Genomic DNA, 26,136 nt, shown 5'->3' on the forward strand with positions numbered 1-26,136 from the left:
ACATCTGTGATCTCCCAAAGAAAATAGTCATTCAGGGGGGAGCGCGATATTTGAACACCACAAAACTAGTTGAACACCACTCTATTTCTATATCCAGTACAGTGTAGTACGTAAATGTAATTCAGAGAAACCGCTACCTTAAGTATTGAAGTACATTGCATCACCTCCCTTAATCCACGTCAATATACGAGATGACGCCTCGTTAGAGTCAGAATATAAGTAATAAAAGTTAGCTTAATAGGTATCACTCTTTAATCACCTTCACATTCCAGCGTAGTCTACAGAGTAACATGAGCAAGTAGGTACTTGGGTATGTACTCAATAATATTACTCTCTGAATCTTAAATACTGCGCTACTGTGAATGCGGTTAGTAAGGGTGCTCAACTAAATTTGTGGTGTTCAATTAAAAAGTTCCTTCAGGGGGGTGGGTCTACTAGTCTCGGGGATCGACCTTTCCTTCCATAATGGGCTCAGAGTCACTGACGGCCAGAACCTACTTAGTTGACACTAACAGACGAATTGCCGCTGAGTGGCATGAGTTTTTATTATGTCGTTATAATTATTAAATAGATCGGTGTGATCCACGCGTATGTTGATACAACCTGGGTCATGTTTCATTGCATGGAAGTTATAGTCAATCTTGATCCCCTAGGTAGAATTATGGGTACATTGCGCGTTACTTGGTAAATGTTGACAAGGAGATCACACCAGTTCCAATGTTGCTGATTGGCGTCATGGCTGGGTATCCAGCAATGTCTCTGACTTCAGGAGAGGTGAATGATCGTTTCCGGGCTTGCTCAGCAGGAGTAGCTTTAGGTCTTCAGCCCCGGAGACCCGTGATATTGGTTAATCTTGAAAGTTGTACTTGATATCGCTAGTAATTGATACTTCTTCCAAAAGGTTGTCACCGATACATTTGACATGTTCTGCTTATACTGTTCTCATATAGATGGATGTGGATAAACTTGATCATAAAAAATTACATGAGTGGTTCTCAATGCTATATATATACAGCCGGCTGATCATGAGCCGGACATCTATCATCAACATTCGCAATGCAATGCAGTCTCTCTACCGTGCCCTGCACCGTGAGGGATTATGTACCCAAGAGGAATCACTGCATACTCCAACCAGGAAGATAAAGCAAATCACCGATCGTAAGGCAAACAAAGGAACTGTCGCTTATGTGGACGGGGATCCACACGTGAAGACACCCCGAACGCTACCGTCGTCGTAGTTTTTAATCTGAAATGAATTCGTTAGTATCCAGACATACAAAGGACCAGGACGAAAGCTTACAATATCATAGACACTCGAGTAGGTTCCAGCCGCCAAGATCAGAATACCAATGACGAAGATTCCACCATTGACGATGGCCAACAACAGGTTTTCACGGTCAAGCCAGCTGCCCTTCTTGATGAGCAAGAACCACATCATGGCAGGGAAGTAGAAGGTGAAGCCGGAGATGAACAGAGCGGACGAAATCGACAGCAGATCATCGAAGAAAGGAATGACCTCGGCGATGATGAAAGCGATGACCGTGGCAGCGGTGATAGTAGCCAACCAGGTGATCCAGCCCATCTTGGTGTTGATGAACCGAATGGGGGAGTTGGCGAAAATGCGACCATGGATCAAACGACCGCAGACGACTGTGTTGATAGATCCACTGATGAAAATCACGGGCAGGGCGACTCCATAGGCGACGCGACCAAGCAAATTTCCAGCAGAGGTCAAGGCAGGAGAAGAAACATCCTGTCCAACGAAGGCATAGACCAAAGCACCGGTCAAAGTGTACACGATGATCTCAGTGATACCGAGGGCCCAGATAGACTTCTTGAAATCGCGCGGGGTGTGCATCTCATCCATAAAGGAGAACTGGCACATGGCAAAGCTGTATGCGAAGACGATGTTCGAAATGGCAATGAATGCCTCAGCGAATTTGAGATCTTCTTTCGGCCAGGCAGACCAGTTCACAGCGGCCAAACCGCCCGTGGAGTTTGTAGCTTGGATTCCGGTACCAATGATAGTAATGCCGATCGCGATAATGATGGAGGCGAAGTCAACATAACCGAGGATGGCCATTTCGGTAAAACTTGGGGGGATGGCCAAGATGAGGAGAATGATAGCAGACACCACGGCGAAGATCACTGAGCAGATGGTGGATTTCGTAATGTTCTGCCAGGCGATAGTACCAGTGAGGCAGTGGGAGCCTGTGAGGAAGATCAACTGGAGAGCCAGCATGAAATTGATGATCTCATATCCAAATCGACCCCACCCGGCGCCAAATCGGCCACCCATTAGGCGACCCGCGTCCGCATAGTTAGCAACCTCTGGAAAGAGCAATTTGACCTGTCCAACGATATAACTGGTGTAGATGGCAATCAGGCCGACACCCACGCAGCAAATCACACCGGCGACCATACCCAGCTTGGCGAAGGTGGAGGGGATTGACAGACTACCCAAGGCAATGGCCTCGACGATGAGCACCACGGTGAGTCGCTTCCAACCCAGCCGACTGAACTTCTTGATACCGTGATCGTAAATGTCGCGCTCCGCATCGGTCATTTCCCCCAGCATGGCGCCCTCGAACGCTGGTGGGGGGGCGTACGCCTTCTCACTCTCCATCGACTTTCCAGAGCCATGGCCGTTAGAGTCGTCTTCGTAGCCCATGGTGATGGGATGTTACGAGACAGGTGAAGGGGGGAAATGGGATGAGAGGCAAAGATGACGAGGATGGCGCTGGGTATAAGAGGAAAAACCGGCCGCGCTGCTGGATCCGGCTATCAGGCGAAAGGAAATTCGTTGACTAATGGAGACTTGCACTCCACGTGTGTTGGAGCAGATACTACGACCATGCTCCACTCTTTTCCAGATCATCCGCCCAACGAGATGCCGTTTGCAGCTTGGATTGACCCACCACCATCCAATCGAGGTAACTCAACCTGTGCCCCGAAACGCCCCGGGCTGATTAGACGATAAGAAGGTTTGGCTTGTTAGGTAAAAGAAATGCAACATTGGTTCTTGGTTCCCCAGGAAATTAGTAGGGTCTCAGTCGATGGAGCCCATCTGCTTTTCTCCACGATTTCATGATTGCGGGGGTAAGTGACCAAGATTGGCCCTCAAATTGGGACAGGAAAACGCGATTTTCAAAGTTCACAACATGAAGACAATATGAAGCTTTTGAAACAAGATTTCGGTGGGATGCTAAGCCAAGAGTGGTAAAACGCCACACCCTAAGTACGCCAACCGCAGGGTTCACGAAAGTGAAAATTTTCACCTGACTAAGCCGGGCGCTCCGCGCGCTGCAGATCACGTGGACTAATGCACAACGACGCACTGGATAGACTTTCCTTGGTCAATATGACTTCAATGCTCTCGGCTATGGTAGCGCTAATTTCGTTCCGTCAAAATCACGCATCAGGGGCCGAAATGAGGGGAAATTAAGCGGTTGGGAAGTCTGGGGGCAACGCCACCAACGCCATCGGGCTTAGCGTTCGCACCGCCCCGAGTAGCGTCGCTCTAGAGCACACTAAGATTTGGGGTAGCTCCCGAGTTGATTTGGGGTACAAGATGTCTAATTCTAAGTTCTAACTACCATGCACTTGGGCCTAGATGCCCCGTGCGACCACCCTTGCCTGGTGCATCGTGTCGTTGTCAATGGCCTCATTAGGATGTTCGAGGTCCAGTAAAGATCTGGACTATGTAAGCGACGCTTAGTCCTGCCCGCTCTGCGTTCCGTGCACTACCGTCACCAGCTTGAGTTATTGAGGTTGCCATCTCCAGATTGAGTTGGTGGGAAATTAGGAGTCGCTTTTGAATCAAAGCCAGTTGAACCCCTTGCCCACGACAATCAGGGTGCGTGCTGTCAAGAAATAGATGTGCCACTTTTTTCCCATCGCCAGTATCCATAATCGCCATCGCAGCTGTTCCCGCTATCTGGCCATTCACCTCAGCAAAAAATAGCATATCCTGCCTTTGAACTGCCAGCCTTGCAAGTGTGCCAAGAATCTCCCTCGAGCGGCCGTTGGTTTGAAACCCTGCAATGGATGCCTCGATGAACCGATCCATTTCGTCTGGTTTTGCGAGTCGCACCACAATGTCACTTGAGCAGTCCGGGATAGCCCTAGCCCATTCCCTGACATCACACCAGTAGGTGCTCAGAACTGCCTTCTCGGTGTATCCCCGGGAAAGTAACGCCTCCGGGCCCGATGCAAATGCGCTGAGGTGGATCTCACATTCCAGACCAATAGTAGCAAAGATCGACTCTAGCTCTCTCAAATCATCTTCCTGCACTGGACTATCCCTACCACATCCAACGGCCCGATTTAGCTTGCCTGTCAAGGCGGGTAAGGTCAGAATGCCAACTCCTCCTTTCTGAGGCTGCCATATAGATATTTTTTGTTCTGGGTAGATTTGGGCGCATGCTTCCGCTTGTTTGCGGATATGCATCAGCTCGACCTCCTCACATATACGGGCGGTATGTGCGTCGACAAAGATCTGTGGGGCTGACATGGCTCGAATATTTCAAGGCTGTTGCGGCAATTCATTACTGCCTCAGCTGGAGATATAATACGGAGTTGATTGGATTTTAATAACCTTGACGTGCCAGTGTGAGTCATATCAGGTCCATAGCTAACTAACTAGTGACCTAGTCATATGATGTAAGATGCTGACGCATATCAAATCTATTCATGACGTTTCTCACCCTCTAAATTATTGCTTATCAACGTGATCGTCGGGCGTCGGGCGCAGGATCAGGGGTTGCTTATCTGCGTTATCAACGCCCCCTTTATCAGTTCCACAGTGGGACTACTCCAAACCTCTCAGGCACTGAGTTATCGATCGTGCGACATATTCCACATTGCCAGCATTCAATCCAGCAATGGAGATTCGGGAGTTGTCCGCGACATATACGTGGTGTTCTTCTAATCCCAATCAGCTTCCAATCTATGCAATTGAATCCAGCACTCACCTCGCAACTTCAAAACTACCGCATGGGACAGACCCAGAAATCCAAACATCCCGGACTGTTGAATCAAATGTTCCCAAGACCCAGGCGCCCCTATATACGTGAACAACCGACCTCAAACAGTTAGGGGAGGACTTACCGAACAAAATCAGTTTCTCATATAATGCTGCTCTCATCGAGCGAATTCGACCACTCATGGTCATCATGTCTTGAAACCACATCTGTCTCAACTCATCATTTCCCAGGACTTGGCTTGCAATCTTCGCACCAAAGGCAGGGGGATTCGACACTTCAGATCGCTGCAGCATTTCCAGCATAGACTGCGTGTTCACAGCGACCTGCCTGTCAATTGTGCTCATCAAGACACAGCCCACTCGCTCGCCTGCAACTACGTCAGATTGCCCAGTGGTACCCCTGCTAGTCTCGAAATGACCTACCATACAGACCCATATTCTTCGCAAAGGACACACATACACCTGCTTCCATCTGCATCTCACCCAGGAATAGCCGAATTGCAAATGCGTCTTCGTCGAAATTGCCCGAGTTAAATCCCAGGTAGGCAGAATCAAAGAGCGGGAATAGCTGTCGGGCTTTCATGAGTTGTGCGATCTCGCGCCACTGTTCTTTACTCGGATCGCAGCCCGTCGGATTATGGGCGCACGCGTGGAGAATCACCACCGAGTTCGGCTCCGCCTGGCGCAATATCGAGTAGAATGACTCTATATCCATGCTCTTCATCTCATGGTCATAGTACTTGAAGCTCTCACAAGGAAAGCCTAGCGACTGGAAGACCTGGTGGTGATTAGACCAGGTGGGCTCAGGAATATAAAACTTAGGTAATTTCGTATGACAGGCTCGCAGCAGCAGTCCAGCCAAATGCAAGGCGCCGGTGCCAGAGAGACTCTGACAGGTTGCAATCTGTCACCTGTTAGTATTCAAACTTGAAAGCACAGAGTTTGTGGTTCGCACTTTACTCGCTTGCACCTTGAAGAGCTCCGCGCCTAATACGATTTTGGCAGTTTCTTCTCGAAAGCTTTGTAGACCCAGAATTGGAAGATATTCATGCTGCAAGCCCTTGGTTTGAAGACTCTCGCGAGCTTTTTTCACGGATGGAAGGACCCATGGCTTGCCTTCCTCGTCACGATAGGTTCCTTGTCCAAGATTCACTTTTTGTGGGAATGGGTCAGCTTGGTATTGCGCTGTCAACGCGAATATCGCGTCAGGCGGGATAAATTGTGCCTGGTTGAACCAGGAGGAAGTAAATGTTGCCTGAGTACTCATATTGTGAGGACGTGTGAGACAAAGACTTGATAGAAGAGATCATTGCTATTCTAAGATATAATAATTGCGGAACCTTGAGGGTCAAACGGAACGTGTCGCGAATTAACTCGGTGTGAAAGCCCGATGCCGGGAGCTCGCCCGTACTTTGGAGATCGTGATGGTGTCGGGTGGTATACCCGAGAACCCCCACCCGCATAGTCGGTTCATCGCTCCGAAATGATGAAGTACACAATCGCATGCAATGACCCCTCTGTCTAGCGCGGGGAATCTGAACAGGGTGGCGGGGCTGGAGTAATAAGTAATAGTATGCGCACTTTTCTTTCCAACATTCCTCAACACAATCATCTTCACCTTCACCATGGGCTCTCACTCTGTCTCAACTCAGCCCCACGTCCCCCCATCTGGCGTGTGGTGCCCTGCTGTCACCTTCTTCGACCATGAGACAGACTCCTTGGATTTGGCCTCACAGTCACAGTACTTCGCCTACCTGTCGCGCACTGGACTGGCTGGTCTCGTCATCCTCGGCACAAACTCCGAAGCATTCCTCCTCACGCGCGAAGAACGATCCCAGCTGGTTTCCACCGCACGCGCCTCGGTCGGACCTGACTTTCCCTTGATGGTTGGTGTTGGTGCTCACTCCACAAAGCAAGTATTGGAACTTGCCCAGGATGCGGCGACCGCTGGCGCCAATTACCTCCTGGTACTTCCCCCGGCATACTTTGGCAAGGCCACCAACATGAACGTGGTCAAGCGATTCTTCTCCGAGGTTGCAGCAAAGGCGCCTCTTCCCGTGGTCATGTATAACTTCCCCGGTGTATGCAACGGGGTGGATATGGATTCGGAGACAATCACAGCGGTCGTGCGTGAATCGGCCGCCGCAAATGGTGGTCGATCGAACGTGGTGGGTGTAAAGCTCACCTGTGGATCAGTTGGAAAGATCACACGGCTGGCCGCGACCTTTTCCGCAGAAGAATTTGCGACATTCGGTGGACAATCTGACTTCCTTATCGGGGGACTCGCTGCTGGTAGCGTTGGTTGCATCGCGGCATTTGCCAATGTGTTCCCAAAGACGGCTTCTCGGATCTATGCGCTCTATCAGAAGGGTCAGCTCGAGGAAGCTACTAAGCTTCAAAGACAAGCGGCTCTCGCTGAAAGTCCGATCAAGAGTGGTATCGCATCTACCAAGTATGCTGTTTCTTGTTACTCTGCTTCAGCGGCAGGCATCGCGGACGCTGAGGCCAAGCTTCTTCCTCGTCACCCATATGAGCCGGTGGGAGAGGCAGTCAAGAAGTCCGTGACGGCTGTGATGGCAGAGGTTGCAGCTATTGAAAAGAGCCTGTAGGGGATTAAGTACGAAATAAATGATAGCACATATATTGAAATGAACGAGCTTTGTCTGCATATACAACCTTGGAAATACATCACTTGGATTTGATAAACTCGTGGCAGAGATTAAATAATCCGATTGGTGGGATTTTTGTCATAAGGTCTGGTTTAGCGTATCAGATGGTTTGGGGCAATCAGAAGCATGGATTCTGTCGCCTGATTTATGCTAGTGAATAGAACCAATGCGCTCTGACCAAGTGCCATGGCTTGCAGGAAATCTCATGAAGCGCTACCGGCTATGCGAACATCCGGTTTACATGAACTAGCCCACAAGTTCTTGAGCTTCAACAATAACCTACCATAAGATATGAGACATTGATCTTCTGATTTGTAATGCAGAAGACATGCACTCATGATTTTTAAAATAGAAAAAACGTGGTGTGACTGACCATCCCGATCCCGGTCGCATGCCGTGTGGGTGAATTCCGGGTTTCAAGGTTTGATGTCCTGATTCTTCTATAGTGGATTCCAGAGCTAAAAACGTTCAATATAACCGAGGTTACTGAACTGCCCAGTGGATGGCAGCAATGTTCTAGAAAAATAGAAGAAAAACCTCGAAATTAAGCCGAGGCAAGTGGACCAACCCGAATAAAAATCTGGCCGAGAAGGTATCGGCCCGATTACTAGCCCGATTACTAGCCCGATTGATATTGATTGTCGGAATCCCCGAATTTAATGTTGGCGCGTACAATCTACAAATTATTCAAATGGACCAATCGGCATTGTATTCCCAAGGATCCGCTCTACCATGACAACCAACGAGGAAGCAGTCCCCTGTCATGGCTCCACTATGAAAATATCACTGGCCCAAAAGAAGTAAGTGCTCCGGGCTAAACCTTTCTGTTGAGTAATCTGTAGAGAGGCTCCAAAAGAACTGGCCATTTGCCTCGGCTTAAATCATGTCCTATTATGTCGTTGTTTTTTCCCTTCTCCTTTCTTTGTAACTTTATTTCTCGAATTGGATTTGCATCCAAACGAGACGACGCGAGCGCTGATCACCTCTAATTCGATATCTAACGCGCGAACCCCACTAGGTCATTGCTCAGACACACTCTTATCAATGGCAACAGAGGCACCTCCAGTGGAGGGCAAGGCCTCATCGAACCTCCCAAACTCGGTTCCTTTCTGGCGACTAGTAACCGAGCCTGGAGTGGTCACCCAAGCAGTGGTGGACCATTTCTATGAAGGATCTGGAACAGATGAGGATCCTTATGTTGTGAACTGGCTGCCAAAGGACTTTCGAAACCCGCTTCAACTCAGCACACCGATGAAATGGTCCATCACTATGGTGGCCGCCATGGAGACCCTCGTTGTGGCTCTTGTATCCTCCGCCTATACAGGTGGTATCGCGCAGATTGAGGAACAATTCGTCACAACCACCGAGATCGCAACCCTGGGAGTATCTCTATATGTGCTTGGATTTGCATTGGGTCCCTTGCTCTGGGCTCCTATGAGTGAAATGTTTGGTCGCCAGGCAGTCTTCATCGGTACCTACTGTGGTTTGACCATCTTCTGTGCCGCAACCACAGGAGCAAAGAATATTCAGTCGTTGATCGTGTTTCGCTTCCTAGCCGGTGCATTTGGCTCATCCCCATTCACCAATTCGGGTGGTGTGATTGCAGATATGTTTGCTGCCCGAGAGCGAGGCTTGGCACTATCTGCCTTTGCATTAGCTCCTTTCCTCGGCCCGGTTATCGGTCCAATCATTGGTGGCTTCCTGGGTATGAAGGCTGGGTGGAAATGGGTCATGGGTCTATTGACCATTCTCTGTGGTGTGATGTGGTTCCTCGGCGCTGCGCTTAAGCCGGAAACATACGCCCCGGTTCTGCTCCGCCAACGTGCCATCACTCTCTCTAAACTGACTGGCAAAGTGTATATCAGTAAGCTTGACATCGATCAAGGACGTCCGGACCTGAAAGAGTCTATGAAGATTTCCCTTTCTCGTCCTTTCATCCTGCTGTTCAAGGAGCCTATCGTCCTCATTCTTTCCATCTACCTCGCCATCATCTACGGAACCCTCTATATGCTTTTCGGCGCATTCCCCATCGTCTACGAGATTCACCGAGGATGGAACCAGGGTGTCTCTAGTCTTGCCTTCCTTGGAGTTATGGTGGGTATGCTGGGTGCGATTGCTTACTCAATTCCTGAAAATAATCGCTACGGACGTCTCCTTGTCAAAAACGGAGGCTATGCGCCGCCCGAGGCTCGTCTTCCTCCATGCATGGTCGCCTCGATCGCCCTCCCCATCGGTCTGTTCTGGTTCGCATGGACCAACTCGCCCTCGGTTCACTGGATGGCCAGTATTGCTGCCGGTGTGCCATTCGGATTCGGCATGGTCCTCGTCTTTTTGTGTGTCTTCAACTATCTGATCGACGCCTACACCATCTTTGCTGCCTCGGTCCTTGCTGCCAACTCTCTTCTGCGGTCGATGTTCGGTTTCGCTTTCCCTCTCTTTACCACCTACATGTTCGAAAACCTCGGAATCCACTGGGCTTCCTGTGTCCCAGCCTTCCTCGCTTTGGCCTGTGTACCCTTCCCTTTCATCCTTTACAAGAAGGGTCTATCTATTCGCAAACACTGCAAATACTCTGCGCAGTCAGAAGCCTTTGTCCAGAACATTATCAAGACCATGGCACAAGCCGAGGCAACCGTTGAGACGGAAGAATCCGTGACTCGTGTTCCAACCACCTCTGAAGCCGATGACACTGTCCAATCTGCTGTGCAAAAGGAGAGCAATGCCGACGTCCACTCTCTTGCTCGATCCGTGTCGCGCGCATCTACTACCCGTATGTCGACGGAGATTCAGAGGGTTGCCACGTATGAAGCCAATCCATATAATATCGACCGTGTTCACACTCGTGAATCGTTCAAATGACCGTATTTTTCTTGGCGTTTGGCTTCATGAGAACTACGTTCTTGGTTTATCTCACATTGCATGTCGGGAGTTTGTTTGTTGGGTTTGCATATAGATTATTAATGTTGATAATGTCAAATAATTCAGAGCTACAAATCTGTGGACGTTAACTAGTACGCAGGATTTTTCAATGTTGGAAAACGTAGTCTTTCAATTTGTCCAGGTGGTGTGTTCCAAGGTTTTCTTTGAGGGGGGACGATATACTAGCGCATTTACTGGGCAATTGCTATGGTCCACTTTCCGATCGTGCAAAATAGGGAACTACACCATAGGGACCCCGGGTGTGCGGGTTGTCTTATTTATCGTCGGAGAGGCGGACGAGACCTGATGATCATGGTGGAGTTGAAGGATTCTGAGGTGAGGTGGTATGTAATCCCTCGTGGATTAAATGAGTTATTTGAAGAATATTAGATTTAGTCTTTCCTAGAATATACAACTGTGTTTAAATCTACTTGATTCTAAACTATGGGAAAAAGCAGAACCTTGGAAATAGTGGAACACAATTATATTGAATCTAAATGTCCATAGAAAGACGATCTGTAAAGAAGAAAGAATTGTCATGAATCATGCATACCAAGTATTGACGGGGCTTCCAGAGCTCCAAGATCAACAACAGAAGAGAATAGAATATGGATATGAAGTCCTCAAGGTATGAGGGGTACCTTGAGGGGTATTAATGCACGCCATTGGCAATGCCGTTGGTATGTCCGTTGGTAAACCCATTCGAGAGGCTCTTCCTATGGCCATTGATGCCGTTAATTTTGGCCAGAGGAACACCCGGAGGGATACCGTCGACGGAGATGCTACTCCGCTTGCGAGGAGCAGCTGTCCAAACGGAACCATCGTCAAGCAGCTCTTGTCCAATAGCGAGAGCCTTGGAAGGCTCTGCGCCCAGCCACTGAGCCTCGAGTCGCTCAATATTCTGCTCAATCTCCCAGGCGCGTCCACCTTCAATGAACATGGATTCACCATTGAGGGATGAATCCGCCAACATACCTGCCGCCACATGGGAGACGTCACGAGGGGTATTGGTCGGGAGGCTAGCTTCCTTCCACTGGTGCTCGATCTTTTTGATGCTTTCGGTTTCGGTCATCCACGGGCAGACGGTGTTGATCCGAATGTTGTGCTTGTATGGAGATGAGATGTAGCTGCGAAGTGAGCGCATGAGGCCGACCACGCCATGCTTAGACGCCTGGTAGACGAACAGTGAGGGGCTCTGCTTGAAACCGGAAGAGCACGAAAACAGGAGAATAGATCGATCGGCGCCGGCGCCACGGTTATGGCGTAAGTAAACCGAGGCAATGCGGGCCACGTACATAGATCCAATAAGGTTGACGTCCAGCACTTTGTGGGTGGGAGTCTTCGATATTTGTTAGTTTCCAAGAATTCCAAATCAAAAGGATGGGTCGAGGAGCCCGCAAACTTACCTCGCGGACTGTCTGGAGGGTTAATCCAAAGTCGAACCAGTTGCCGATCTCTACGATGCCTGCAGCAGAGACGACATGATCAATGTGATTGTAGGTGTTAAAGGCCAAGTCAAATAGGCCTAACAATGATTGGTAGTTGGTGACATCGGTCGACTGGAAGACGGCGCGCGGGGGTTGGCCTGGTTCCTTGGTGGGAAATTGAGCAAGGGCCTTCCTCAGCAAACGCTCGCCTTCAATGTTGTCAAGGTCACCAAAGCAAACATTGGCACCACTTTCCAAACATTGGAATACGAGACTTGCGCCGATTCCATTAGCACCACCTGGAGAAGTTAGATTGATATATGACTGCGGGGGATATTCTCGGGCAAGAGGGTACCAGTAATGAGGATGATCTTATCCGAAAGCGATTCGGCGGAAAGCTGGGGAATGTACTGCGACATATCGTGGGGGAGTGGGTTCGGAAGCCGGGGCTGTGGGTCAGATCGAGTTACAGTACAAAGGGAAAATAACTCTGGAATCAACAATGGATTGCTCGGAGCGGACCGGGGTGAATGGGACACTTATATAGATTTCCAGTTCTGATCCCGTTGCGGGAAATGCCTCAATAGAACCGGTTCGGTGGATGACGGCATCATCCAGAATCCAGTTTCGTCATATGCGTTTGGGAGACAGTGGGTCGAGAGGATCGAGAGAGTCGAGAGAAGGTGAGTCCTAGACTGATCGACAAGGAAAGTATCCCGACACACAGGACAGGGGCCTATGGGTCACTGCGGGGAACGAACGAATGATGGTGTGCAGATAAAGTATACTTCTAAGTGGGCAGTGCATCATACGGTGCATTCACCCCTGGTCCAGACCCCAATGCAGTTTGTACAGTTCCGGCTCCCGCTCATGGTTATTGGTGCAAGTTGTAGGGGCGGATGGCTGTCTTCCGAACACTGGTGTCCCGTTGCAACGCTCGAGCACATCAATTATGCGACTAATTCTGCGACTAATTCTGCGAATGAGCATATTTGGAAGTGTAGGAGATGATAACATCTGGTTTGAACCCAAACGAAAACTGGTTTCCAATCAGATAGGACCACTTTTTCGGGCTAATCACCTTTTGATCTACTTGGTATCCACCATCCTGCGTAACTACGGCTTTTATGTGGGGAAATGGAACATATTTAGGACTTCAAGGAAAAAATAATCAATTCAAGAGACCAATACAAAAACATGCCAATGAAGATCATTGCCCCAAGGGAATCATACATGGATCGGCTATGATCCAGCCCGCCAAAAGATGCCGTCCCCTGGATCGTGACAATGTCGAAAAAATAAAAAAAAATGACCAAATGCTAGCCAAATACCTCTATCCAAGCTTCTATAGCACACCACCTCAACACCTCATTATCAGTACAGGCCACGGCTCGGATGGTATATACAATAACGAAGATCTGCGATCAAGCTTAACGACGCGAGACACAGCAAAGAATACCCGACTTGGCCAGGAACCAAATCGCTCCAATGAAACGGAAGAGCGACAGGGCGGCTGTGATCCACAAAATGACGGAGAAGTAATTTGCGGTTCGCACCGTCGAGGTGTTCGTAAGACAGAATCGTTTGACACCGGTCGCGGTGATGAGAAGCACAACAATCAAGTTACTGAAGATCCACAGCAGGACAAGGTTGGTTCGGAAGGCCTTGTACGAGTCATCCATACTCCGTTCGTTCTCCTCTTCCGGCATGACGAACGGCGCCAGCGCGCGCTTCACGGTGGCCTCAAACTGACTGTCAATATCGGCTTGGGGTTTGTCCACTTCTTCAATGAAATTAGATTTGTCGTCCTCTTTCTCCTTTTTAGTTTGCGCCTCGGGTAATGCTTCGCTCTTGTCGGATCCCTTGGTACCCCAGGAAACGTCGTGCCAATTACAGAAGGCGTAAACCATAAGCACGTTGATCGAGCAAGTCATTCCCATGAAGTAGGCCCACGAGGAGGTGAACATGTGCCAGGGGTCCATGTACAAGAAACTGACAACGAAGTAGACACCGTAGGTCGACGCCAAGGCGATCAGGACGATACCGGCACCGGAAGAGCTGAAGAAGGTCTTGAGGAAGTGGCCAACACCTTGGCTCATATCGAAATCAAGAGTGCCACCCATAAAGGCATTCGCAACCAGGTAGAACGAGCTGACCATGGTATACGACTGGACAAGAGCGAAGTACATGAAGGAGAGGGTGTAGAAGAGCGTGGAACTATGGAAGTTAGCATTAATTCGATGTCAAGACACTGGGACTCTTACCCTTTAGGCCGATTACCGAGCGCCAGAATAAATTGGAGCATCAGGAAGAATACATATCCATATTTGAGGAAGTTGTTGACGATAGGTGAAGCCTCATTACCAAAGGGCCATCCCTTGTTCTTATTGGAATCACTTGGAGTACCGACAAGATCCATAATGACGGATGTAGTCAACCAGTAGGAAGCTGTTGATCATTAGTGACGCTCACGCAGATCATAGAAAGGCGACTTACCAAGAGAGAACCAAGTCATGACGAGACTAACAGAGTTGTAGATCATTTGGATGTGGAGGAAGAACAGCCGGATGATGTTGTGTCCACTCTGGTACATCCGACTGAAATGCATGAGGGAATACAGACTGGCAGCAAATGAACCGTTCAACCAACGACGACGTTGACTGATAAACTCCGCAACACCTTCCGGCACATCAGTCTCACCCTTGGATGCCTTGACATAGGTCAAGTGCCACTTGAATCCAGCCTTGGCGACGAGTTCAAAACAGAGGATACGATCCTCAGCAAGGAACATGTTCTTCTTGAAAATATTCATGCCCTCAATACCCTTCTTGCCAAGCTGTTTTGAGAGAGTGTGGTCACCATGGAAGTACTGCTCAAGGGGACGACCCATGATAGCGCGATAACGGTAGGCCGAGAAGGCACCCGGCAGCACCGAGACGTATCCGAAGGAACTCTCAAGCGGTTTATCTAGAATATTGGAGATTTTGTACTCGAAATTCTGCGCCGCGACCAAAGGATTCAACAAATTCTTCCAGCCTTTACCCAACATGGCGTGAATTTCACCACAAGATCCACCCAGGTTTTTGTCATTGTAGAACGATTCCCATAGAGCGAGAAGTGACTTCTTGCCAGGCTTCGTACCGGCGTCCAGAAGAATGACTACCTCGGGGTTAAGGATACGACTAAAGCCGTTGAACAGCCAACGATGGGAGTTGATCTTTTTACTGTTCTTTTGCTTCAAGCAGAAAATCATCTGGACTGGAGGAAGGTTGGTGGATTCGTTGCCTTGGGGACGGATCAATTGCTGGCTCGAGGTGACAGAGAGCTGAGTGGTATATTCGAACTACAGGAATTAGTGCTGCGCCCGAATTCACGCGGTCGGGTCGAACTCACAATATGGGCAACTGTTTCACGTCCGTCAACGGATCGCTTCATGATGCCATCCTGGTAAATACCAACTGTGGCCAGCAAGTCCAGGGTGTTTTTGTCGCAAGGATCGATACCGTCGAACACCAAAGTCACGACGATTTTCTGCCAGGCAGGACCACCCTTGTTCCAGAATTCCGACTTCTTCAATGTGACAATGTCACGAATATTCTGCATAACACCATGCAATGTGCGCGCCGTCAGGACTTTATCTTCGTTGTAGTAGGTGATGGCGATGAGCAATTCCGTGTGTCGGTTGTACATGGCGGGACGAAGATTGTATCCATTTCGCAGGGTGAACTCGTCAGGATCACAAGTGGCAGCCGTGTCTACCTCAATTAGCTTCATCGATGGGAAGATAGGGGGTCTCACTCACACCGCAGATGAGAGAACTCCTCGGGGAATCCCTCTTCGGACTCCCGGTACTCTTTCTGGATGGCATTTTGAATCGCACTCGGCACGGGGTAGTCCACGCTCAGCACGGAGCCCTGCACAAGTTTGATCTTTCGGGTAGCGTAACGCCGGAGACCCGAGCCAGGAGCCTGACGTTGTTGCCAGGCCTCCGAGGGGGTCTCGGACGTGGCAGACATGGGGGATTGAATCCCCGAGCGGCGATTGAGGCCGGTCGTTGAGCCTCCTTCCTGGTAGGAACTATCGGGGAAGACCGTCACGCCCGGGCCGTCGTGGAGGGTGTAGCGTCGCAGGGAGTCGGAGGAGGCATACGGGTCATCAAAGGGCGCATTGAAGGGACTCGGTTGGTTGCGGTAGAGGAGGGATTGCTGGCTCTCTGCTTGTTCATTCTTTTCTTCATAGCCGTAGCCATGCTGAACCCCGTACTGATCGGTAGCACTGGCTTCGCGACCGACGTTATGCGAATACAAGCTGCTCTCGCTTGCCTGTGGCGAATGAGGCGAGTGTTGTGGAGAGGCATAGGGCGAACGCGCCCTGTTGGGAGAAGTCATTGTGAATTGGGAGGTCGGATCAAAGGGTCGCACGTTCACGAGAGTTTAGGGGAGAAAAAGAAAACCAGGTAGCGCTATACCATCCAGGGAGAGCCAGATCTCCTGGGATACCGTATATGAAGATCGTCCGGGCGATCGTTCCTGGGCTGCTCCTGAAGTACGGATATGCACAAGGGGACAGAGAGATTGAGGTAGGAGATCCAAAAAGATCCAAGATCGAGGGCGATCAAAAACTAATAGGTTCTGGAAGGCTGTGATGCACTGGCATAGCCTGAGATTATTTTTGGTACAGCAGGATTTGATTGGGATGATTTAAGTGGAGCCGCAATCCACCTTGTCCGAAACACACACACTTTTTCCTTTTTCCCCTGCCTCAAGGCTACCATCTTTATGGGTCGTTATGGGCTCATCCGCTTGGTTGATCCAAATATACCCTCCTGTACCGCGGATGCGAGTTGGAGTTTGGGTCTCCAAGTTGTGAGTCCACGTCGTCTAACTCGTCCAGAATAACGAAGACGGCGGGGCAACGCGCAACACGCAACCATATTGGTCAAGAGGCCACTGGACCCATCGTAATAGGCCCCAATGCTCATCCCTTTTTTTCCATAATGTCAGGGTCTTCAATTGATCTTCAACTCTTGAACCACTTTGCAAACTCTTCCCCATTGTGCATCAACTTTAGCGGATCGCAACCTTGAAGTGCCAAGCATGCATGCGCGCACACGGTGGCGTCAAAGTGCCGCCTAATGACGGTCGCCTTCCAAGCGACTGCCAGGGGTCGATGTTGCGCCCCACATTTGCCCACTGGAATGCTCCTTTGTTTTGCACAGTCATGGGGATTCCCTAGGCAACACTTGAGGGAATGCCCGACCTTGAAGTCTGCCAACATGAACCACGTGGACGTAGTATAAATCCTAAACTTGACTAGGTGAGAACCTAATGACTTCAATACGTACCTTTATTTTATTTGTATATTCTTATTAATAGCTTTGATCACGTGAATGCTTATGTGTCAGTTGTTCATTGATTACTGTATATTCATCTAGAATGCAGTCCATGCATGTTGTGGTATTTCCATGTTGCATATTCTCCGACTAAATATATGTTTTCGCTGGGGGCCTCAGGAATTGCATAGCGTTGAAACAAATGTTGCACAACCTTACTTGAGAAGATGATCTTTCAATCTGTATGACCTCAAGTATTCAAAAATAATCTGCTGCAATATCCGGGCAGGTGGGTTTCAATATTTTTTTTATCTTCTACTATGCTCGCAGATTCATATAGGAAACCTTTCATGTTAAACATAGGTACCACAGAGCAAGGCATGTTTACCTGTAGTTGATACCACCCGGCAAGCATGTTCATCCCTAGATGGCTGCATAATTCGTACGTCTTGGCTATGTCGATCATCACAATCTACATGTACTCACTCCAGGGCTCCAATGGGAAGATACGTTATCGCACGAGGTACCGCACGTGGCCAACCCTATCTCATGTAACCTGAAAGCCCCTTCCTAGCCTCGTGGAAATATGAATTGTGGACATACCGATTCCTTGCGCATATCGAACCTTACCTGTGAAACTTTAGCGCACAAACTCAATATCAAATCGCATGTAAAGAAGGCTGTCGTTGATCCAAGTAACAACTCGAGAAATTCGCCTTGTGCCCCTGGTGAACGCCCCCAGGACGAAAGATGCTGAAATTTTACCAATTTGCGTCCCAAGCAATGCCTGATACTCATCTGTATCATACTCCCAAGTCCGCATACCGGTATACTCGTTATAAAAATAAGGGTCACCATTGACGCTCTCATCGTACAGACTTGGCTCAACAAATTCAACTGTATCGGTATTGATAATGTCAGAAACCATGATGTACTTGAGACTGTCCATTGCGAACTTACTTTCATATAAAGCTTGACTAATCTCAGAAATAAAAGGATGATTTCCCCGAACAATGTCTTCCAAAATCACCAAACTCTCCCCAATGTATGCTTCAAATTTGAACTTACCGGTTGCAAAGGGTGCCTCGATATCCATGTGGTGGTAAGATTCACCTTCTGTCGGAAGACCCACCTGGGACAACGGTTCCACATACTTTGAATCCAGACTTTTGCCGGTATAGCGGATAGTATAGCCCCGAGACTCGAGGTCCTGAGCTGTTAGCTTTGATCTGGAGACTTTACAGTCCTGGGCTCGCGCATCGCTTATCCAATTAACCAGCATTGCCCCTGCCTTCTGGCGTTCGCCGTACTTCCAGATAGTCGGGGTCATTGTGAAAAGGGCCAAAACTTTAGTCGACTGCTTGGATTTCAAGGTTTTGGTGACAAATCTGTCAAAGACCAGACTTTCGACCTGTTATATAGTCCGACAAGTCGAACCACGAAAGACATTTTGCTTTGAATAGGACAAGGATTGAATAAATCGACGAATAAAGGGTACAAAATTAGGAACCACTGTCATCATCAAAGACGCTACGACAATGTCAAAGGCTGATTATTAATACTACAATGATAAAGACGAGGAACAAGGGGTCTTCTATAAGTGAACACCTCAGAACTTAGTTAATCGCCTCACTTGAAGATCACTAGGAGTATTCGAAATTAAGGATAATAATCTTATTGAATACTTTCCCGAGTAAAGTAGCGTATACTAGCTTATCCACAGTTGAAATCTAGGCTACCATACAACTTTCTTTACGTAGCTTTGAAATGTAAGTGTAGTCCAGGCTCCAACGAAGCGTGATAACTAACTAACTTAACGTTGACCATCATTAGCTAAGCAGTATCTAACCGTTCGGCCCGATGACTCCGGCTCTCCGAGAGAGGAGATAAGCCCCGCATTCCCTTCTCTTGACTTTGATACTCACGAAAATGGTTCATGGCAGAAGAGTATTGCGGTCGGATCCATCGTCGAGACGGTCGATGCTGGCATGCAATCGCTGCAGGGGCCGGAAAACAAGATGTTGGGGTCGTCCACCCGAGCCGTGCGCAGCATGCGTAGATGTAGGCGAGTCTTGTGTTTACTCGGAGGCGGAGAAGCGTGTATCAATTACTGAAAGGTAATATGTGTCTAAACTTCTCACATATTATAGACTAACTTCCTGCAGTTACTACCGACATCTACAGTCGCAAGCTCGAAGTTCCAGTAATTTAGACAGCCATTCAACCCCGAGTGTATCACAAAGCGATCCGCCTTTGGAACGGGATGACTGGTGGTATAAAGGGACAGACCTCTTTGTCAAAAAGTCCGGCGAACATCGTATGTACTGCCCAGTCTTGTGAAATGGTCATCATTGACACATCTTCTAGACTTTGTGGGAGCATCTTCAACGACTCATCTAGCAAAGCGTCTTCTCAACCCAAGCTCAACGAATTTGTGGGATACGCACCCGCTATACGAGCCGGAGTCTCTACGGAGGCCCGTTGAAAGGTCTCTGCCACCATTACCCCCGTTTGAATCCGCCAAACGACTCTTCTGGGTGCATTATAGCTACATTGGCACTATTTTTTCACTTTTAAAGCCCTCGGAATTTGACGAAAGGCTTGACTTTGTCTACCACAAACCACCCGACTTTTCTCACCGAGAATCATGTCTAGTATACTGCCAAGTTTTGCTTGTCATTGCATTTGGCTTGCTGTATTCGGTCAACCAATGGTCCGGTGACGATGCGCCCCCAGGTTTCAAATTCTTCAAAAAATCTTTGAATTTTTTGCCTGATATCCACGAAGACCCATCAATCTTACATGTCGAAGTTTTATGTTATATTGCATACTACCTGCAGAATTTAAACCGAAGAGATGCCGCCTTTCTCTATGTGAGTCCCCTTCCACCAATATGCAATATTAACTAAACATTACCAGATTGGACTTGCCTTGCGTATGGCCATATCTCTTGGTCTCCACCAGGAAGTCCCTCACGAAGACATCAGCGAGGCCGATCGAAATCGGCGGAGGCGGGCTTGGTGGTCGGTTTACAGCTTGGATAGGTTACTATCGGTCAAGTCCGGGAACCCAATCACCATTCATGACGAGGATATTGATACCACGTGGCCGACGCCGGTATGTACTATATACATGATTTTATACCTTTATCTGGGTCATACTGACCATTTCACTAGGACGGTACCTCAGATCCATGGCCATCTATCGTGTTGACACATTACACACAACTCTCCCGTATACTAGGAAGGATTGGCGAGGGTGAGATGCCTCTCATACATCAACTGTTTTCTCCTAACATCTTGTTACAGAGATTTATCGCAAAAAGCCTCGATCCGGCTCAAGTCTTATAATGTCCGTGCAAAGCATCACCAACGATCTCTCAAGCTGGCTCCGACAGGCACCGGATCGTCTCCGTATTGATTTCGCTACCCTTGATACCCACGTCAATCGCGAGACGGTATCTATTAACTTGCACTTTTATTCGTGTATCAACATGACTGCACGTCCGCTTGTATTCTATATTATTCAACGCCGGCTTGATGCCGGATTGCTTGGGGGCACCGAGGACTGGAAGGAAGGTCTGGCACCGAACACAATCGCGGTGATTGAGAATTGCATCACAGCAGCTAGAGCCACGACGTGGATTATGGAGGCCGCGTCAAAACATAACTTGATCGGTATGGAGACTGACCTCGGGACCGTCATGGCAAATTAGTGACAGACTTCATGATCATCATGACTGACTACCTTACAGCTACATATGGCTATCTCGATGGCGAATATATCTTTTCTGCCGCTCTGTTGCTCATCATGGTGAATGCTGCATTTCCACTCAATGAAGGTAACGCCCGCACAATGGAGACTGCTCTCAGTCTACTTCGCAGTATGGCAGATCGAGGGAATACTTATCTATCTTCTCGCCACTCCTTGCTGCTAGAATTGCGAGCAGCTATAGAGCCTAAGTCTACAAGTGTGGCTGATCATATCGCATTACCTGCGAATGACCCAACTACTCCCAGAAGCACCCTTCCGAGCCCAGATCCACAGGAAGTGGTTGATACTGTGCCTGCAGAGGCCTGGCTTCATCCACCTGACCTACCTGCACTTCAAGATATGTCCTTCCAGTTTGACCTTAACGACGATTCTGCGCTCTGGGAAGGTGCCTTGGGGCACATTGATATGGATGCGAATTGGATCGAGAATACCCTGAGACGATAATAATGTACATAAAAATCGTACCAGATAAATTCAGTGATGCTAATTTATTAATCTCTTATCTTTGAACTCGGAAAGTATGTGTTGATCAAGTGTTCTGTCTTGTGGAGCCCTTTGATTGAAAATCACAGAATCAGTTGAACGTTCTCACTACCCGCATTCGAAGGTAGCGGAGTAACTGTTATTTATATGATATTACATCTCGACTGTTACAAAACATACACACCACGTCGCTTGATTCAAGTCAACGTGCAAGATAACGCTTCATTGAGCCAGTATAGACACTAGAACATTTAATCCTGGTCAAGGAAGATTGGGTATCACTCCTGAGCCGCCTTTTAGTTTCAAGGCAGTCTACAGAGTAGCGTGACCGAGGACGTAATTGGGTATGTACTCGATAATAATACTACTACATTATAGACTCAGGTATGTTATCATCTGCCTTTCCCCCACTTTGCGTGATATCGGCCCGACGATGTCACGTGTCGGCAACGGAATTCCGACATGACCTGGAAGCATATAATACCTATCATGACCTTCCTAAGCCTACGAAATTTGATAATCATCACTAATTACGCTCAAAATGACCTCACCTGGGAAAATAACAATTTCAATTGATCGTGGTGGCACGTTTACCGATGTGCACGCCATTGTGCCTGGTTCCTCAGACATTATCATCAAGCTTCTCTCAGTCGACCCCTCACACTATCAAGATGCCCCAACAGAGGGTATTCGTCAAATTCTGGAGCTTGTGACTGGGCAGCCTCACCCTCGTGGCCAGCCGTTGAAGCTGGACCGTATCGGTTGCCTTCGAATGGGTACCACTGTTGCTACCAATGCGCTATTGGAACGCAAAGGCGCCCGCTCAGTATTATTCACGACCAAAGGATTCCGCGATCTCCTCAAGATCGGTGATCAATCTCGTCCTGCCATCTTTGATCTCACCATGGCGCGGCCCGGAGTCCTGCCAGAGAGGGTTGTCGAAGTCAATGAGCGGGTGATTCCTTGCCACCCAAATGCAAGCACTGATAGCTTTCCTGGTGCTCGAATCATTCAAGGCATCACTGGCGAGAAATTCAAAATTGTGCAAGAACTAGATCTGGACCACGTGCGATCAGAGCTCCAGAAGCTCAGGGAGCAAGGATATGAATCACTCTCCGTTGCGCTTGTCCATTCATTCTCGTATCCCGACCACGAGCGCCAGATTGGGGAAATCGCCGAGCAGATGGGCTTTTCTGTGACATTATCCTCTAAATTAATGCCTATGATTAAACTTGTCAACCGAGGCATGTCCGCCGCCGCTGACGCATACCTTACTCCTGTCATCAAAACCTACATCGACTCCATTTCTTCGAGTTTCGAAGGTGGCTTGGAGAGTCAACAAGATTGTCGATTTGAATTTATGCAGTCGGATGGAGGTTTGGTAGATTTCCGAAAGTTCAGTGGTCTCAAAGCCATTCTTTCCGGTCCTGCGGCCGGCGTGGTGGGATTTGCTGCGACAAGCTGGGATTCTGTCGAAAAAACACCAGTGATTGGATTCGACATGGGTGGCACTTCGACTGATGTGTCTCGATTTGATGGCCATTTCGAGCATATCTTTGGATCTAAAGTCGCCGGTGTTCTGATTCAATCTCCCCAACTCGATATCAACACAGTGGCTGCTGGCGGTGGATCTATTCTTTCCTGGCGCAATGGCCTCTTCTATGTTGGCCCTGAATCGGCTAGTGCACATCCCGGTCCAGCATGTTACCGAAAAGGCGGCCCTTTGACCGTGACGGACGCCAATCTGTTCTTAGGTCGTTTGCTTCCTGAGTACTTCCCCCACATCTTCGGGCCCAATGAAGACCAACCTTTGGATACCGAGATCACGACACAGAAGTTCTACGAATTAACGGAGAAGGTTAATGTTGAGCGCCGTCGAAAATCCCAGCCAGAATACACCCCAGAGGAAGTTGCTCTTGGATTCCTGAACGTTGCTGACGAGTCGATGGCCCGTCCTATCCGCAATCTCACTCAAGCTCGCGGCTTTGAGACCGCTTCGCACCACCTCGCTTGCTTTGGAGGAGCCGGTGGCCAGCATGCCTGCTCAGTTGCAAAAAACTTGGGAATATCTCGCGTTATCATACATAAATACTCTTCGGTTCTTTCAGCATATGGCTTGGCCCTTGCTGAAGTTGTCAAAGAATCACAGGAGCCAGTCTCCTCTGAATACAGTACTTCGCATTCAACCCTCCTAGATCGCTTTGACAGTATAGCTGCTGCTTCAGCAGAGGAAATGCAAGCCCAAGGTTTCTCCTCTGGCCAATTGCGACATGAACAATACCTTAACATGAGATATGAAGGGTCCGACACTAGTTTGATGATTATGCGGCCAGAGGATTCGACGGATTTTCTGAGTCAATTCCGAGATCGCCATCGTCGCGAATTCAACTTCAATTCCGAGCGACCCGTTCTCGTTGACGACATTCGTGTGCGTACCATCGCTTCAGCCCAGGTTCGCACAGAGCGCAGCCCACTGGTGCAGCTGAAGGATGCTAGTATGAAGGATGTTGCAATTGCCCCAGCCAACACAATTGCAGCCTATTTTGACGAACACCCCATGCGTATCGATACACCTGTGTTCCTGCTGGATGAATTAGAAAAGCACACTCGCATTATCGGTCCAGCCCTAATCATTGATAGGACCCAAACAATTGTGGTCGCTCCTAACAGTGTGGCGAATCTCTTGGAAACTTGCATCGTCATCGACTTGCAGGACAAGCCAACCTCTCAACTTGAGGAAGCTGCATCGGAGATTGACCCCATCCGGCTCACTATCTTTGGCCATCGGTTCATGTCCATTGCTGAGCAAATGGGTCGGACACTACAGAAGACCTCGGTATCTACCAACATCAAAGAACGATTGGATTTCTCCTGTGCCTTGTTTTCTCCCGATGGAGGACTTGTTGCCAATGCCCCGCACGTTCCTGTGCATCTGGGTTCCATGCAATTTGCCGTACGCTACCAGCACCAGAAGTGGCTGGGCAATCTGAAGGATGGCGATGTGCTTGTCGCTAATCACCCAAGCTGTGGTGGCACTCACCTCCCAGATATCACTGTAAGAGCCATTTGACGCCACTCGAAATCAAACTAATATTCAAATAGGTAATTACACCCGTCTTTGATCGCCCCGGTGGCAGCGAGATTATGTTTTATGTCGCCTCGCGAGGCCACCATGCGGATATAGGGGGTATCCTCCCAGGTTCGATGCCACCCAGGTCCACCGAGCTTTGGCAGGAAGGTGCAGCCATCGAAGGCGATAAAATTGTCAGCGACGGCGTTCTAGACGAGGCACGCCTTATCGAACTGCTGGTCACAAAGCCCTCACAATACCCCGAGTGCTCTGGTGCGCGATGCATCAGTGACAATATCTCTGACCTCAAGGCCCAGATATCAGCCAACGCCCGGGGTATCACCTTGATTCAGAGTCTTTTCGCAGAATATGGTGTTGAAACCGTGCAGAAGTATATGTACGGTATTCAGGAATCGGCCGAGAATGCCGTACGCAACCTGCTCAAAGACCTGCACCAGAAGTTCGGCGGCCAACCATTGGAAGCGGTGGATTACATGGATGATGGCACCCCGATTTGCCTCAAGGTCACCATCGATGGGTCTGACGGATCAGCCGTCTTTGATTTCTCTGGAACCGGTGCCCAGGTGATGGCAAATTTTAATGCGCCTATTGCGATTACGCATTCGGCGATTATTTACTGTTTGCGATGCATGATCAATGCAGACGTTCCCCTAAACCAGGGATGCTTGGCTCCAATCGACATTCAAGTGCCGTCACCTAGCCTTTTGTCGCCCAATAAGACTGCGGCTGTTGTAGGTGGAAATGTGCTCACATCGCAACGCATCACAGATGTGGTTTTCAAAGCATTCTCGGCTTGCAGTGCCTCGCAAGGCTGCTGCAATAACTTGACGTTTGGAACGAACCCTAAACTGGATGCCGATGGTACAGTGATCACTCCTGGATTCGGATACTACGAAACGATCGCTGGAGGCGGTGGAGCTGGCCCAACTTGGAACGGAGAATCTGGCGTTCAAGTGCATATGACCAATACGCGAATCACTGATCCCGAAATTCTGGAGAAACGCTACCCAACCATGCTTCGTCAATTCTCATTACGTGAGGGATCTGGTGGTCGGGGCAAGCACCCTGGTGGCGAAGGTGTGGTTCGCGATATTGAATTCCTTGCTCCAATGCAGTGCTCTATTTTGTCCGAGCGACGTGTTCACCGACCATATGGTTTAGAAGGTGGCGAGGATGCCCAGTCTGGCGCAAACTACTTGATTACGCGGAACGAGACTGGAGAAGAGCGTCGGATCGATATTGGAGGAAAGGAAACAGTCTCGGTGAACACGCATGACCGAGTAGTTATTATGACGCCAGGCGGTGGCGGATGGGGTGCTCTCTAGGAGAGTAAGAACACATGTTTATAGTCCTGAGTTTAGGTACTGCCTAGATGGTACCTACTATCACACAAATGGCCTCAATCTTCAAACATTCATCCGTTTAAACTGCAAAAAAGAACTTTGTAAGTAGATTCC

The 26,136-nt window shown here is 48.9% G+C and overlaps 10 protein-coding genes across 10 annotated transcripts; 4 read left to right on the forward strand and 6 right to left on the reverse strand.

Annotated features, from left to right (window-relative positions):
- Positions 1-988: 988 nt before the first annotated feature.
- Positions 989-2,671, reverse strand: N7503_006611 (uncharacterized protein; the record flags this gene model as incomplete). Its single annotated transcript, XM_057066158.1, has 2 exons — positions 989-1,246; positions 1,301-2,671. The coding sequence occupies 2 exons, from the start codon at positions 2,669-2,671 to the stop codon at positions 1,184-1,186; spliced, it is 1,434 nt and encodes a 477-aa protein (XP_056919839.1). The 3' UTR covers positions 989-1,183.
- Positions 2,672-3,667: 996 nt separating this feature from the next.
- On the reverse strand, positions 3,668-4,513 carry N7503_006612 (uncharacterized protein; the record flags this gene model as incomplete). Its single annotated transcript, XM_057066159.1, has 1 exon — positions 3,668-4,513. One exon carries the CDS (start codon positions 4,511-4,513, stop codon positions 3,668-3,670), a length of 846 nt encoding a protein of 281 aa, XP_056919840.1.
- A 297-nt stretch (positions 4,514-4,810) lies between these two features.
- Positions 4,811-6,275, reverse strand: N7503_006613 (Aspartate aminotransferase; the record flags this gene model as incomplete). Its single annotated transcript, XM_057066160.1, has 5 exons — positions 4,811-4,926; positions 4,974-5,063; positions 5,110-5,352; positions 5,408-5,888; positions 5,940-6,275. Coding segments are annotated over 5 exons (1,266 nt in total), but the record flags the coding sequence as incomplete, so codon positions are not given.
- Positions 6,276-6,609: 334 nt separating this feature from the next.
- Positions 6,610-7,593, forward strand: N7503_006614 (dihydrodipicolinate synthase family protein; the record flags this gene model as incomplete). Its single annotated transcript, XM_057066161.1, has 1 exon — positions 6,610-7,593. The coding sequence occupies one exon, from the start codon at positions 6,610-6,612 to the stop codon at positions 7,591-7,593; it is 984 nt and encodes a 327-aa protein (XP_056919842.1).
- A 1,104-nt stretch (positions 7,594-8,697) lies between these two features.
- Positions 8,698-10,512, forward strand: N7503_006615 (MFS transporter; the record flags this gene model as incomplete). The annotated part of the gene is made up of 1 exon (XM_057066162.1): positions 8,698-10,512. One exon carries the CDS (start codon positions 8,698-8,700, stop codon positions 10,510-10,512), a length of 1,815 nt encoding a protein of 604 aa, XP_056919843.1.
- A 712-nt stretch (positions 10,513-11,224) lies between these two features.
- On the reverse strand, positions 11,225-12,418 carry N7503_006616 (uncharacterized protein; the record flags this gene model as incomplete). The annotated part of the gene is made up of 3 exons (XM_057066163.1): positions 11,225-11,911; positions 11,979-12,298; positions 12,355-12,418. 3 exons carry the CDS (start codon positions 12,416-12,418, stop codon positions 11,225-11,227), a joined length of 1,071 nt encoding a protein of 356 aa, XP_056919844.1.
- Positions 12,419-13,429: 1,011 nt separating this feature from the next.
- Positions 13,430-16,387, reverse strand: N7503_006617 (uncharacterized protein; the record flags this gene model as incomplete). Its single annotated transcript, XM_057066164.1, has 5 exons — positions 13,430-14,216; positions 14,264-14,447; positions 14,496-15,342; positions 15,393-15,754; positions 15,802-16,387. 5 exons carry the CDS (start codon positions 16,385-16,387, stop codon positions 13,430-13,432), a joined length of 2,766 nt encoding a protein of 921 aa, XP_056919845.1.
- Positions 16,388-17,971: 1,584 nt separating this feature from the next.
- N7503_006618 (uncharacterized protein) lies at positions 17,972-18,661 on the reverse strand (the record flags this gene model as incomplete). Its single annotated transcript, XM_057066165.1, has 1 exon — positions 17,972-18,661. The coding sequence occupies one exon, from the start codon at positions 18,659-18,661 to the stop codon at positions 17,972-17,974; it is 690 nt and encodes a 229-aa protein (XP_056919846.1).
- A 584-nt stretch (positions 18,662-19,245) lies between these two features.
- On the forward strand, positions 19,246-21,549 carry N7503_006619 (uncharacterized protein; the record flags this gene model as incomplete). The annotated part of the gene is made up of 7 exons (XM_057066166.1): positions 19,246-19,448; positions 19,497-19,648; positions 19,699-20,204; positions 20,251-20,448; positions 20,508-20,589; positions 20,640-21,008; positions 21,086-21,549. The coding sequence occupies exons 1-7, from the start codon at positions 19,261-19,263 to the stop codon at positions 21,547-21,549; spliced, it is 1,959 nt and encodes a 652-aa protein (XP_056919847.1). The 5' UTR covers positions 19,246-19,260.
- A 580-nt stretch (positions 21,550-22,129) lies between these two features.
- Positions 22,130-26,004, forward strand: N7503_006620 (5-oxoprolinase; the record flags this gene model as incomplete). Its single annotated transcript, XM_057066167.1, has 2 exons — positions 22,130-24,643; positions 24,691-26,004. 2 exons carry the CDS (start codon positions 22,130-22,132, stop codon positions 26,002-26,004), a joined length of 3,828 nt encoding a protein of 1,275 aa, XP_056919848.1.
- Positions 26,005-26,136: the final 132 nt, after the last annotated feature.

Source organism: Penicillium pulvis, assembly GCF_028828015.1.
Source record: "Penicillium pulvis strain IBT 33274 chromosome Unknown contig_5_segment0_segment0, whole genome shotgun sequence".
Classification (NCBI taxonomy): domain Eukaryota; kingdom Fungi; phylum Ascomycota; class Eurotiomycetes; order Eurotiales; family Aspergillaceae; genus Penicillium; species Penicillium pulvis.